Source organism: Lepidochelys olivacea, assembly GCF_965140295.1.
Source record: "Lepidochelys olivacea isolate rLepOli2 genome assembly, chromosome: 1".
NCBI classification, from domain to species: domain Eukaryota; kingdom Metazoa; phylum Chordata; order Testudines; family Cheloniidae; genus Lepidochelys; species Lepidochelys olivacea.
Window position 1 is genome coordinate 5,837,537 of NC_140411.1, and position 13,830 is coordinate 5,851,366.

General features: G+C 45.3%; 1 protein-coding gene across 1 annotated transcript; it reads left to right on the forward strand.

Moving 5' to 3' along the window:
* Positions 1-6,637: 6,637 nt before the first annotated feature.
* Positions 6,638-11,116, forward strand: LOC311519449 (olfactory receptor 52P1-like; the record flags this gene model as incomplete). The annotated part of the gene is made up of 2 exons (XM_084625947.1): positions 6,638-6,754; positions 10,020-11,116. The coding sequence occupies exon 2, from the start codon at positions 10,064-10,066 to the stop codon at positions 11,114-11,116; it is 1,053 nt and encodes a 350-aa protein (XP_084482073.1). The 5' UTR covers positions 6,638-6,754; positions 10,020-10,063.
* Positions 11,117-13,830: the final 2,714 nt, after the last annotated feature.

Sequence of the window (13,830 nt, forward strand, 5' to 3'; positions counted from 1 at the left end):
TTAAATTGCTTGGTATTGGCAGCGTACCAGGTTTCAATCTAAAATAAGCTTAGGGGGGCTTTCATGCTGGTCCCCACAACTGTACCTAAGAATTCAGAGTGGGGAGGGAAGCCTGACACCTTCCTTGTTTCTTTTGTTGAGACACTTTCTTGCAGGCACCCAGCTTTGTCTGAGGCATAAGTTACAGATGTTAACAGACAAATGTAAGAAGAAACATGTGTCAGCAACTCAGCTGCTAACCCTTCTCATGCCTGAATCTCAATGACGTTTGCAGATGACAAAAAATTGGGGGATTGTAAATAATAAAGAAAACAGGTCACTGATTCAGAGCAATCTGTAAGAAGAAATAATTAGCTAAACATGCATTTCCAGTGTGGCCTTGTGGCCGAAAGAGCGAATGTGGTCCTTGGATGGTAAAAACTGGAATCTCAAGGAGAGTTAGAGAAGTTATTTTACCTTTGTATTTGGCACTGGTGTGGCTGCATCTTGAATCCTCTGTCTAGTTGTGGTGTCCCCAGTTAAAACTGGATGTTTATCTACGGAAGAGTTTTCAGAGAGGGATCACAAGAATTAGTACAAATTAGAAAACATGCCTTGTTGTGATAGATTCAAAGATTTGAATCTGTTTAGTTTAATCAAGATGGTTAAGGGGTGACTTGATAACTGTCGGAAACGATATACACTGTGAACTAGTATTGAATAATAGGCTTTTCAGGCTAGCATACAGAAGTGTAACAGCAAAAAGAAAAGGAGGACTTGTGACACCTCAGAGACTAACAAATTCATTTGAGCATAAGCTTTTGCTATAAGCTTTTGCGATGAAGGGAGCTATAGCTCACAAAAGCTTATGCTCAAATAAGTTTGTTAGTCTCTAAGATGCCACAGTCCTCCTTTTCTTTTTGCGGAGACAGACTAACTGTTACTCTGAGAGGTGTAACACAATCCAATATCTGGAAATTGGAGTTAAAGAATTTCTGATTGGAAATAAAGTGTACATTTTAAATGGTGTGAGTTAATTAAGCATTAGAACAATTTTCTATTCATGAGTATGTTGAATTTAACCATAATTCTCAGGTGACAGCTCTGCCTTGGAAAATGTGCACTCTGTGTGTATTTCATGAACCTGAGGGATCCCATAAGGCGCTGCATGCAAAAAAGTTTTCGGTGAGAAAAATAATAACTTTTACAAAATAATTTTGTACTTTGGGGAAGTTTTAATCTAAGCTGGTAAAAGTAAGCTTAGGAGGTTTTCATGCAGGTCCCCACATGTGTATCCTAGAGTTCAGAGTGTGGAAGGAACCTTCACACATCCCATAAAATCTTTGCACTAAGGATGAATGTACAACCCTCACCATTCATAACTAACAGAGCTGGCTAGCAAATCCTCCCAGAGCATCCTGGGTTTAACATCTGTCTCACACTGGCCCACTGTGTCAGTCAGCTACCGGTGGTTCCTGCATGGGGCAGCTGTATTGATCTAGGCCCTCACATGTCCCAGAGTTGCCCGCTCTCATTATATAATGTGCATAATTCTCAGCCTGTGAGTTTTTCCTGAGCAGCAGTCCTTGAAGCACCATGTACTGTGTATCGGTGTAATAAGAGAAGCAGCATAGGTTCCTCAGCATTTGCGACCTGTGTGTAGATTTCTGACCAGTATGTCACTCCTCCCTGCCAAGGGAGCCGGTTTGATGGGAGTCATCTCACCCCCTGCAGAAGAAGAGTTGTGGGGAGCGTGAGGCAGCTCAGAGGTTGTGGAATCCACAGGTGACTGAGGTGTATGGAGAAGACACTGGCAACCAGCATGATGTTGGAAGCAAGGCAGCCTGGGATGGGGAAGGAGAGTTCAGACAGCGGGTCCAGGATATGGTGGGAGATTGAAGCAGCTGAGGTGCAAAGATCGGTGGTTCTTTCCACCAGTGAAATGTCTGAAGTTATGTATATAACTTTCAACAAAAATTGGAAACAAAACGGAGAAATCGGCTGGGGTCTGCTGTTTATACTTAGGAGGTTCGCTAAACTCTCAGGTAGCTCTGTTTCAGTGTGTGGCACCATCTGCTCTAGTGTTGGTGATCACAGGGCCTGGAGAGACTGAATCACCAGCAAAGCAGTGTGAAACAGGGCCAGCCCAGTTGGGTGGTTAGAGGGGTGCAGCAGTTCTCATGGCTCCCAGACTGCACCCCAGGGGTGACAACCCATCCGTCTTATACCCTCTGGACCTCAAATTTGGCCGCAAGGCATCTATGACGCAAGTATGGGGCTAGGGACAGTAGCCCAAACAGGAGAGCCACATGTAGCAGTTCTTTGATTCCTGTACCACCATGTTCTCACCCATGTTCTCACCGAAGCACGATCATTTTAGTACGGGAAGAGAGGAAGTAATCACGCAGTCAGTGGAGAAGTCCCGTTGGACTAGCTCTGACCCAGGATATCATAACCCATTTCTACACCAATCTGTGAAAGGTCAACAAAGAAGTGAAATGTGATGCCTCCCTGATGCAGAGAGTAGATTAACCATTAAAACAGTTGGTAGCTGTCAGACATAAAACAAGTTAGCACCTCCCAAGGGCCACTGGCAACTACCATTGATGTCAGAATCCTATGAGAAGAAAGCCTTTTACACGCATTTCAGCTTGCATTATTTCAGGATCATGTAATTTGCCTGCGACAGGGTGGCACTGATTTTTCAGAGGCGAAGGGAATGGCTATTACAGCTGCATGGGTGGTGTGCAGTGGTACAATGCTACCATCAAGTGAAATGTGTTTTTGGCCCCCAATCTTGTGGCAGCGTTCCCAGTGAGTGCAGGTGGAAGTGCACTACACACAGGAAAGAAATCTATCACCATATGCTGCACTGAACCGTTCGCAAACTGCATTTTGCTCTGTAAAACTGAGCCCCTGTTATTGGCAGATCATTTCTTCACTCCCAGGGGGGCTCTTAGGCTGAAGTTCTCTACGGTCTATTTTCTGCTTTTTCCGCTGCTCACAGAGTCCAGGGAATTCTATGGGAGTCCTGGGCAACCTGACAGTTCGCGGGCAGTGTTCAGGGGGATCATAAAGGTCGCTGTGCAGCATGTGAAGTGTCAGCCATGTGACATTCACACACTGATTCTCAAGCCTCTGCCTTGCAGTAGCCATAAGGAGATTTCCTTTCTCTGCTGAGCAGGATTGCGGTGACTTGCCTGTTTCTGCATTAAGGTTAGTGCTGAGTTTTTAGTACTCTCAGAAACACCAAGGGATTTACCTGGTCAAATTGGAACTATAAATGTATTGGAAAGAGTTTCGACAAATATTGTGTTTTAAATTTAGTTCCTTTTCTCTTACTGTTTCCTTCTATCTGTCTCAGTAACTTCCTTTTTTTTTTTTTTTGTGCTGTGTGGTTTTTCCTCTGGTTCGCTCAAGTTTTCCAGTTCAGCAATGTCACTGCCCTGTTAGGAAATGCAGCCAAAGCCTCTGCAGTGGGTACCTGTGAACCAGAGAGTTCACAACGAGAATGGGCCACACACTGGCTATATTCTGCTTTCACATTCTGTCTTCACTGGGTCACTCCAGATTGACACTGTCCTCTCTGAGAGCAAAATCAGGGCCCCTGTGTTTTGAAATTCCCAACTTTCATTCCCGGTCTCAGAGCACCCCATGAACTGGGGGTTTCCTTCAGACTCTTTCAGCACCCTAACAGAATCGCACTTTCTGCAGCAGGACCCAAACCCATGATTTTCACAGCCGGGAGCCAAAAGTTAAACACTCAGGGTGAATCTGGTCGCCTTTGAGATCAAAGGCCAAATTACCAACAGATCCAGGAGTTCCCCCTAAATCCACATGTAGTGACTTAAATAAATGCCCTGATTTAAATCAGCACTGAGTCTCCAGTGACTTCATGTGGAGCTCTCCTGTGGCCTCTAAGGATGGGTGAGCTTCTTAGGACCCAAGAAGAACTGACAGAAAAGTTGCTGATATCTCAAACTCACAGGCTTAAACCTTCAAAACAAATAGGATAACATTTTTTTCAAGGGGGGAGAGGAGTCTGCTCCCTCTGAGCCCCCGCATCTCTGTTTCTGGAGAGGATGAGAAAATGGGTGAGGGGTAAAGAGGTGGCAAGTTTTGAAGAAATACTTGGACTTGTTGCTCAAGAGCATTTACTAAGTACGGCTGAAGTAAAGCAGTGTCTGTGGGACAAAGATGTAAAGTCTGGGGCTGAGATGGCTTTTTTAGCTGATGACTTCGATTAGACTCAGGTGTCTATTGAGGGCAGGCCACAGAAAGAGGGGTTGACAACTGGTGGGAAGGGAGGGTCCCATTTTGCCCCTGGGAAGACAGTAGGGGGATGGGAGCCTAAACATTCTCTTAGCCAAAAACATTCCTCTAACCCCCATCCCAAATCTCCTGTAAAAGCAGAAGAGCTCAAAAGGTGCTGCCAGTGTAATTCCACTGATCACTTGAGGAATAAATGGCCTGTGCTAGGAGGAAGCAGGCAACCAATAGTTCATGTTAGTTCTGCTGTCCTCACCCCAGTAACTCCCCAAGCAACTGAAACCAATCATATTGGTTTTAGGAGATTAGCCTCTGCAGAACCAGACATGGAGCATGTTAACGCTCTCCAAATGGATGGAGTACTTGAGGCAGAGGGATACAGGAGCTCATATCTCTCTGGTTCAGCGGAATGTGGTCCCAAAGGCCAGGGTGCTACCTGGCCACACGGCAGAGATTGTGAGGGTGGGCGAAAGCAGATTCCTTATACCACTAGGTAAAATCCTTGTGGTGTGGGAAGGTCTGGAAAGTGTTTGGACTGTGGAGTAATGGAACACCTCTTCGTCGACCTGCTCCGTGCTCATGTTTTTTCTGTGCAGCTCAGCTTAAAGTATTTGCCTGCCGCAGGAGTGAGTTTTATCCTGGGACCAGTGAAGGAAAGGGTAAGTTCTCAGGAACTGCTGATAGAATGGGAGAGAGTCTCCTTGATTCTTCTGCAACAGGGGGAAGCCACATGCTTCCAGGCGGGAGGGTGGTTTAGAACAACTCCTGCACTCAAGCTGGAGGAAACATCACATCAGGAAGGGATGGGGTGTAATACCTTCCAGGAAGAGAACTGTCCAGGTTGTTAGCTTCCAGCAGGTCACAGCTGAACCAGAGACAAAGTCTAGGGAGCATAGAGAAATGTGTCCCAGAGGAGAGCCTAGAGAAGGGGCAGGGAATCTCAGAAACCACTGAGGTGAGTGAGGATGCCTGTCACTCTGTAACACACGGAAGCAGGATGCTTCCAAGTATGGGAGGGGGCTGAGACTAGGCAACATGCCCTCAGGCACAGAGGCAGGGGAGGTGTTGTCAGTGAGTAAGGAAACTGTCTCAGCTGTTAACTGGCAGAGTTTTGCAGCTGAACAAAAGAAAGATCACTTCCTATGGAGCACACAGAAATGTGTCTTAGGAGGGGGCCCAGAGGAGGAAACTGGGGAAGGAATAGTGGGGGTAGAGGAATGTCTCCCCACTCGTCACTTGGGGCATAATGCCGAGGACACTAGAAGGAAGGCTGCATCAGCATCTGGGAACCCAGGTACACAGACTGTGTCATAAATATAAAGGGAAGGGTCACAACCTTGATGTATGCGGTAACATAAAATCCCTCCTGTCCAGAGGTACAGAGTCCCTTTACCTGTAAGGGGTTAAGAAGGTCAGATAACCTGGTTGGCACCTGGCCAACTGGACCAATAAGGGAAGAAGATACTTTCAAATCTGGAGTGGGGGGAAGAGTTTTTATCTGTGCTCTCTTTGTGTGTCCCCTCTCTGGACACAGAGAGAGACAGAGACCAAGCTGGTAAATCATCTCCTGAAAAGATACCTGAAATGATACATTACAGTTACAGAAATTGTAAGTAAAGGCAGGGAAATACCTTTGTTATCTTTTGTTTTAGATTGTGAATTTTCCATATGCTAAGAGGGAGTTTTATTCTTGTTTTTTGTAACTTTGAAGCTGAGCCCAGTCGGGAATCCTCTGTGTTTTACTTTTTTATTTACTCTGTAAAGTTACCTTCCATCCTGATTTTCCAGGTGTGATTCTTTTACTTAAAAAAAAAAAAAAAAGTTCTCCTTTTAAGAACCTGATTGATTTTCAGGGTCCTAAAACGCCAGGGGTTTGCTCTGTGCTCACTTTGTAACCAATTGGCTAGTATATTTTTCTCAAGCCTGCTCCCAGGAAAGGGGTGAAGGGGTTTCCGGGGAATATTTTGGGGAAACAAGGGCTCAAAGTGGCCCTTTTTTCCTGGATTTTTGTCTAAATCACTTGGTGGTGGTAGCAATACCATCCAAGGACAAGGAAATGATTTGTGCCTTTGGGAAATTTTTCACCTATGCTGGTAGAAATACGCTTAGGGGGTGTTTCATGCGGGACCCCACATCTGTGCCCCAGAGCTCAGGGTGGGGAGGGAACCCTGACAGCCGGTGACCCAGGTTTTGAGAGGGAACTGTGTAACTGGCTTCCTGGAGGGGAGCAGTCCCACAGCTTACTTCTCAGCGACAGAGGAAGGGGTGACGGAGGGTACCCCAATCCAGGTCCCAGTTTTTCAGGACGCTATTTCTGATACTTTTTTTGGAAAATATCTGTGTCTCTTTACATCTAGTTGCAGCTCCAATGCCTGTGATAACGGAAGAATTGAGACCAGGAAGTTGCCAGGTGGTAGTCTGTGAGAATACAAATGCCCCAACTGACAGAGAAGGGGGTGTCTTCCCCCATGCTAGTGAGTCGTGGGAAAGCTGCTGGGAAAAAGTTGTGTCTGATCAAAGGGTAAACACAGCCAGCCCAGGGAGCTCAGATCACCATCCTCTAGGGAAAGGTGGCAAAGAGCCAGCCAATGTGCAGGATCCCCCTGAAAAACTATCTTCCCAGACCCTGAGGCACCAAAATTCCAGAGACACAAATAAATTAATTAAATTACCTTATGGTAAGTCTAGTTCATAGTTAATAGCTGCAAACAGATTTAAATCTGATCATAGCATAGAAACCTGGTTTGCAGTGTCTGAATGGGGAAACTGAGGCACACCACCTGTCAAGGTTCCTTCCCCACTCTGAACGCTAGGGTACAGATGTGGGGACCTGCATGAAAAACCTCCTAAGCTTATCTTTACCAGCTTAGGTCAAAACTTCCCCAAGGTACAAAATATTCCACCCTTTGTCCTTGGATTGGCTGCTACCACAACCAAACAAATACTGGTTACTGGAGAAGAGCTGTTTGGAAATGTCTTTCCCCCCAAAATACTTCCCAAAACCTTGCACCCCACTTCCTGGACAAGGTTTGGTAAAAAGCCTCACCAATTTGCCTAGGTGACTACAGACGCAGACCCTTGGATCTTAAGAACAATGAGCAATCCTCCCAACACTTGCACCCCCCCTTTCCTGGGAAATGTTGGTTAAAAAGCCTCACCAAGTTGTATAGGTGACCAGAGACCCAAACCCTTGGATCTGAGAACAATGGAAAAATATTCAGTTTTCTTACAAGGAGACTTTTAATAAAAATAGAAGTAAATAGAAGTAAAGAAATCACCTCTGTAAAATCAGGATGGTAGATACCTTACAGGGTAATTAGATTCAAAACATAGGGAACCCCTCTAGGCAAAACCTTAAGTTACAAAAAAGATACACAGACAGGAATAGTTATTCTATTCAGCACAATTCTTTTCTCAGCCATTTAAAGAAATCATAATCTAACACATACCTAGCTAGATTACTTACTAAAAGTTCTAAGACTCCATTCCTAGTCTATCCCTGGCAAAGACCCAGCATATACACAGACTGAGACCCTTTGTTCCTCTCCCTCCTCCCAGCTTTTGAAAGTATCTTGTCTCCTCATTGGTCATTTTGGTCAGGTGCCAGCGAGGTTACCTTTAGCTTCTTAACCCTTTACAGGTGAGAGGAGTTTTCCCCTTCACTTTATATTTATGACACCGCCTCATGGCCTTGAAGGCTGGGTGCCAAGAGAGCGATAACACACCCTGCCTTTGAGCTAGTCGGTGGCTAACCCTCTTGTAGCAAACTAAGGGGGGAGGTGAGACATTCTCTATCACCGGGGAGCATCCTGTAACCGCCATAGTCCTCATTTTCATATAAACATGATTTTACATAGAAAACATGCCTTGTAAGGTATCAGGGAAAGGTTATGATCTGTTGAAATCATGCCTCTATCCATACATGTGTATCATTAATGAATATGGAGTTATGATTATGGTGTTGTATGGTGGTCACTAAAACATGCTGTAAATTGGGGAATAAGTCAGATATTAGCTCTCCAGAGGCAACAGCAAGGAAATTGACCAATCCCCAGGCAGGGTGTCAAACAACCCATCAAGAGCCCTTGTCCAGCAAGGGAGCTCCAATGCAATGACTCACGTGCATGAAGCTCCACAGAGGGAATTGCTCAACCTTGCTTGGAGAGACTCAGCAATGCCCCCCAGACATGGCTGGACTTGTGCCCCCCAAGCACATGGATTGAGGCTGTAAAACAGACAGAGCGGACACATACTGGGCCCTTCTCCTGCCCCCACTGAGAAGAAGACAAGACTCCAACAGGGGAGATTGGCCCAGGTTTACACAGGAAACTTGTATATTAAGGACTGCAATATTCAGTGGGGTGAGAAAAATCCTTAATCTAGATGTTGCCCAGTCTAATAGGATTGAGAGTTTAGACAGTGTGCTTACATTTCCTTTTCTTTTGGTAACCACTCTGACTTTTTGCCTATCACTGAATATCACTTAAATTCTATCTTTGTACTTAATACATTTGTTGTTTATTCTACCTGAAGCAGTGTGTTTGGTTTGAAGCGTGTAAGAGACTCCCCTTGGGATAACAAGCCTGGGGCATTTCCATTTCTTTCTTAAACTGACAAACTCACATAAGCTTGGAGTGCCCTGCGGGCACACCTGCACACTGCAAGAGTAAGGTTGTGTCTGGGAAAGGAGATATTGGCTAGTGTCATTCGGTTGCATAATCCAAAGAGCAGTTTACATGTCAAAGACTGAGCGTGAACAGCCCAGGAGTGGGGTTCTCACAGCTGAGCAGGGTAAGGCTGGCTACCAAAGCTAAGGACTGGGGTGACCAACCAGATCACCAGTCCAGATAACACCAGAGGGGAACATCACAGGGTTGCAAAGCAGCATGTAGGTGGACAGGTGGGCAGTGCTGTTGAAATTATTTTTTTCTTTGTGTTTGTTGGTCCAAGGCCAACTTTGGGACCTTTCGTGGTACAGAGTGTGTTTGGGGAGTTTCAGGGTCTCTTTCCCATGGCAAGCCACAGAACTACAATCTGGGTGTCACAAGTTTTACTCAGTTTTGTTTCCATTTGTTGTTGTTCTGTAACTTCAGGCATTTCACTGGTAGAAATAACATTTGATATTTTTGTAACAATGTACCCCATATTGTTCATTGTGATATGATGATATGATTATAGCATAATTATGATACAGTTTATGCAAGATGGGTCATGTAAGATGTTATTGGAAAAGTTATGACTTTCTGAATATGGTTATGGTTGTATGTATTGATGATTTTGGTCAAAAGTTCTGAATTTTGATGACTTCCCTGTATTTCAAATGTAGTTACAAGTGAGTAACGCCCACTAGGGAACTTGATGTCAGTCTAGATAGATGGTTGGGAAGGGCCTATTCAGGGCAATGAGACTTTGGGGGAAACAATAGGCCTTTAGAGAAACTTATCTCCCACCTGGTGAGCCTCCCTGAGAATGCTTCAGACAGACTATACGTAGTGGATGCTATGACTCTAAAAGGCCATGTGACCAGGCCACATAACTCTGGACTCCATTTTGGGGAGTCTGTAATCTTCCCACAAACGAGTCTGGAAACCAAGTTTTGAAACAAACGGTTCCCTCCGTATTCTAGATCTATGGAAAGCAGGGAGTGACATCGTCGGTAGTTCTTCACTCCTCACTCAAGAAGACTCCGAGAATGTTCATAACTATAACATATTTACCATATTATTTTTTACAAATAAGAACCCCCTTGCTGTGCTTTTCTCCCTTTACAGGCACCTTGAGCATTTCTGAGTCATATCGATGCATCAACTGCTTCATGGCACCTTTCAACTTCACCCACTCTGACACTTCAACTTTCATCCTAATGGGCATCCCTGGCCTGGAGGCTGCCCACATCTGGATTTCCATCCCTTTCTTTACATTCTACATTATCAGCCTGTTGGGAAATGTCACGCTTCTGTCTGTTGTAGGTAAGGAACAGACTCTGCAGAAGCCGTTGTACCTCCTGCTCTGCATGCTGGCACTTACAGACATTGCCACACCTACCTTTGTTGTGCCAAAGGCACTGGGCATATTTTGGTTCAATTTGAAAGGCATTACTGTGGCTGGCTGCCTCACCCAGATGTTCTTCCTCCACACGATTTCTGTGATGCACTCATCCACCCTCGTGACAATGGCCTTCGATCGCTACGTTGCCATATGTAACCCTCTGAGATATGCCACCATCCTCACCAATGCACAAATAGCTAAGCTAGGGCTTGTAGGTTTCATAAGAGCTGTTCTCTTCATTCTGCCCCTGCCCCTGCTCCTGAGTCAGCAGACATTCTGTGCCAACCGCATTATCCCCCACATGCAATGTGAGCACATAGCTCTGGAGAAGATGGTGTGTGGGGACATCAGAGTCAACAGGATATATGGTTATGTGCTAATGTTTGTAATCAATGGGTTTGACCTGACGTTCATTGCCCTGTCGTATGGTCTGATCATCAGGGCCGTCCTCAGAATCTCCTCTCATAAAGCCCACCAGAAAGCCCTTAACACTTGCACAGCCCACATCTGTGTGATGCTGACATATTATACCCCTACCTTCTTCTCCATTCTTACACACTACTTTGGTCAAGGCATCGCACCCTATGTTCATATCATCTTAGCTGACCTCTATCTCCTCATCCCTCCCATGCTCAACCCTATCATTTATGGGGTCAAAACGAAAGAGCTTCGTGACAAAGTAGTCAAATACACCTGCAGAAGTTCTGCAGACACAAAGTTCACGCAAAGTTCTGCACACACAAGAGACGATATCTCCTCAGGCCTGCAGTGTCCATCAGGGAACTGTCAAATTGTCAGAGAGTATGTGAACCAGCACTAAGTGGGATGCGGTTTGGGAGGAAGACCAGAAGTTCTGTGAGCGCCATGGTTCCCCAGTTACCCCTGGCATGGAGGAAGAGTATGCTCACAAACAATCTGTAAAAAAAGTCAGCCTTCCTTGACTGTGCAGTTCTTACGAGTTGTACTCCTAGCAGAAGGAAAATCCTTTCACCAGAAAAGGGTTAAGAAGCTAAGGTAACCTCGCTGGCACCTGACCCAAAATGACCAATGAGGGACAAGGTACTTTCAAATCTGGAGGGGGGGAAAGCCTTTGTCTGTCTGTGTAATACCGTTGCTGGGAACAGATCAAGGATGCAAGCCCTTCAACTCCTGTACAGTTAGTAAGAAATCTAGCTAGAAAATGCTTTAGGTTTTCTTTGTTTTGGCTTGGAAATTCACTGTCCTGGAGGACATGTGTATTCCTGTTTTTTGTATCTTTTTGTAACTTAAGGTTTTGCCTAGAGGGATTCTCTATGTTTTGAATCGGACTGCCTGAATTGGTCCATGGGCCTGCATTCACCACAACCCTCCACAGCATCCAGAATGCGTTCACCCGGGGAGGGATATCCTGGCCCACAACACAATTTTTTTCAGGAAGAGGGGCAGACCAGCTGAATAGTCATGACTAAGGTTTTTTGTCACAGATAGTTTTAGTAAAAGTCACCAACAGGTCACGAGGGTCTGCGGGGGAGACTGAAATGGGGAAGATTAAAGCCTCATCAGGAGTATGAGAGCCTGAGCCGCACTTCAGGACGGGTGAGGGTCCAGCACTTACTGCCACTGCAGATAACAGCTCTGTGGCCCCCACTGCAGCCCCAGCACCTCAGAGGTCCCGAGCCCCTGCTGCAGCCCATGTGGAGAGCTCCACGGCTCCCACTGCCAGTGGCAGCTCCGAGATCTGGGTCCCCACACGGCCAAGAGCCACTTGGAGGGCCACATACCCCCACCGCCAGAGGTGGCTGAAAGCTGCTGGTTCCTTGGCCACACATGGCAACTGAGAGCTCAGGAGCCTCCACCCGCTGCCCCAGGGCTGAAGTGGTAAATGTCACAGAGGTCTCCGAAAGTCACAGAATCTGTGACTTCTATGACTTAATCTTATCCTTAGCCATGTCTATGAACAACTCTCCGTGGTGAATGGAGAAGTGGTGGAACCCGAGTGACTGAGACAGTGACAATACTTTGTGCAGGAGGCAAAACAATCACTGACTTGCCCCAGACAGTAGAATTGTTCATCCCTGGACTCAGAGTGTCGTCCGGAATTGTTAAGACCTGCAATGTTGTTGCCTCTGTGACACTGTTCAGTGCTTCTCTCCTTGGAGCTCCAAAATTATCAGTGTTGGCAGGTAAGGCAACCTACTAATTCAGTAGACCTTGATGTTATTCAGAAAGAAAGACCGCAGGCATGGTTCGATGACAAAGGCATCCGGAGAGGTTTATTTCCCCCTAGGCAGAATCCCATCACCCTGAGTATGAGCAAAACGAGTAAATTACCTTATGAAAGTCCTTTTCTGGGTGGTAATACCCCAATAAATCCTTAGAGATCAAGGACTACTGAGGGTAAAGACATTAAGAATGTTGATCTACCATCTCCAAACCGATGGGTTGGTAGAGTGATTTCAAGGAACTGTTCTGGAGACATTATTGAATTCTGTAGCCTCAGATTCCGAACATTACGATCAACTCCTCCTCAACCTCCTTTAACCAATCAGGGAGGTGCCTCAAGGCTTCAAGTTTTCGCCCTTTGAACTGCTGTCTTGGAAGTCCTCAGGTAATGAACATAGACCAATAAATTCTTCAATTAAGAAATTGCCTCGAGATTTTGTGAGTGTTTGCTCGAAAAATTTTGCTAAATGCACAGCAGGTACAAGAGAAGGCCGATAATAAAGGGGTCTAGCTGTGAGTGTTCCGACTGGGTGATTGTGTGTTATGGTTACAACCAAGCTTGCTCTTCAGATGATTGGTTCATTGGCAGGGACTCTTTGATGTAGTGAGGCATGTGGGCCCCATCAACTACAAGGAGCACCACCCAGAGAAGAAAAAGAAGACTAAGATAAGAACATAAAAACAGCCATGCTGGTCAGACCAATGGTCCATCTAGTCCAGTATCCTGTCTTCTGACAGGGACCAATACCAATCTTCACACTGAAAGAACAGAACAGGCTGTTCTTGATGGATCCATCTCCTGTTCTCCAGTCCAAGCATAGGCAATCAGATGCCAGGGATTCCCAGATCATGGGGTTGAATCCCTGAATATCTTAGCCTGCAGCCTATTAATTTCCTTCAGTCATCCCTGGTTCTTGTGTAATGTGAAGGAGTAAACAAGACTTCCACAATTAAATTACCCCTAATGAAAAAAAACACAGTAAAAGAACTAAACAAGAGCTTAAGAACCATGTCAAACAAACAGTGAAATACGAAAAGGCATCTTTTAAAAAGTGGAAGTCAAATCCTAGTGAGGTATATAGAAAGGACCATAAACACTGCCAAATTAAGTGTAAAAATGTAATAAGAAAAGCCAAAAAGGAGTTGAAGAACAGCTAGCCAAAAACTTAAAAGTTAAGAACAAAACATTTTTAAGTACATCAGAAGCAGGAAGCCTCTTAAACAACCAGTGGGACCCCTGGACAATTGAGATACAAAAGGAGCATTTAAAGATGATAAAGTCATTATGGAGAAACTAAATGAATTCTTTCCTTCAGTCTTCATGGCTGAGGA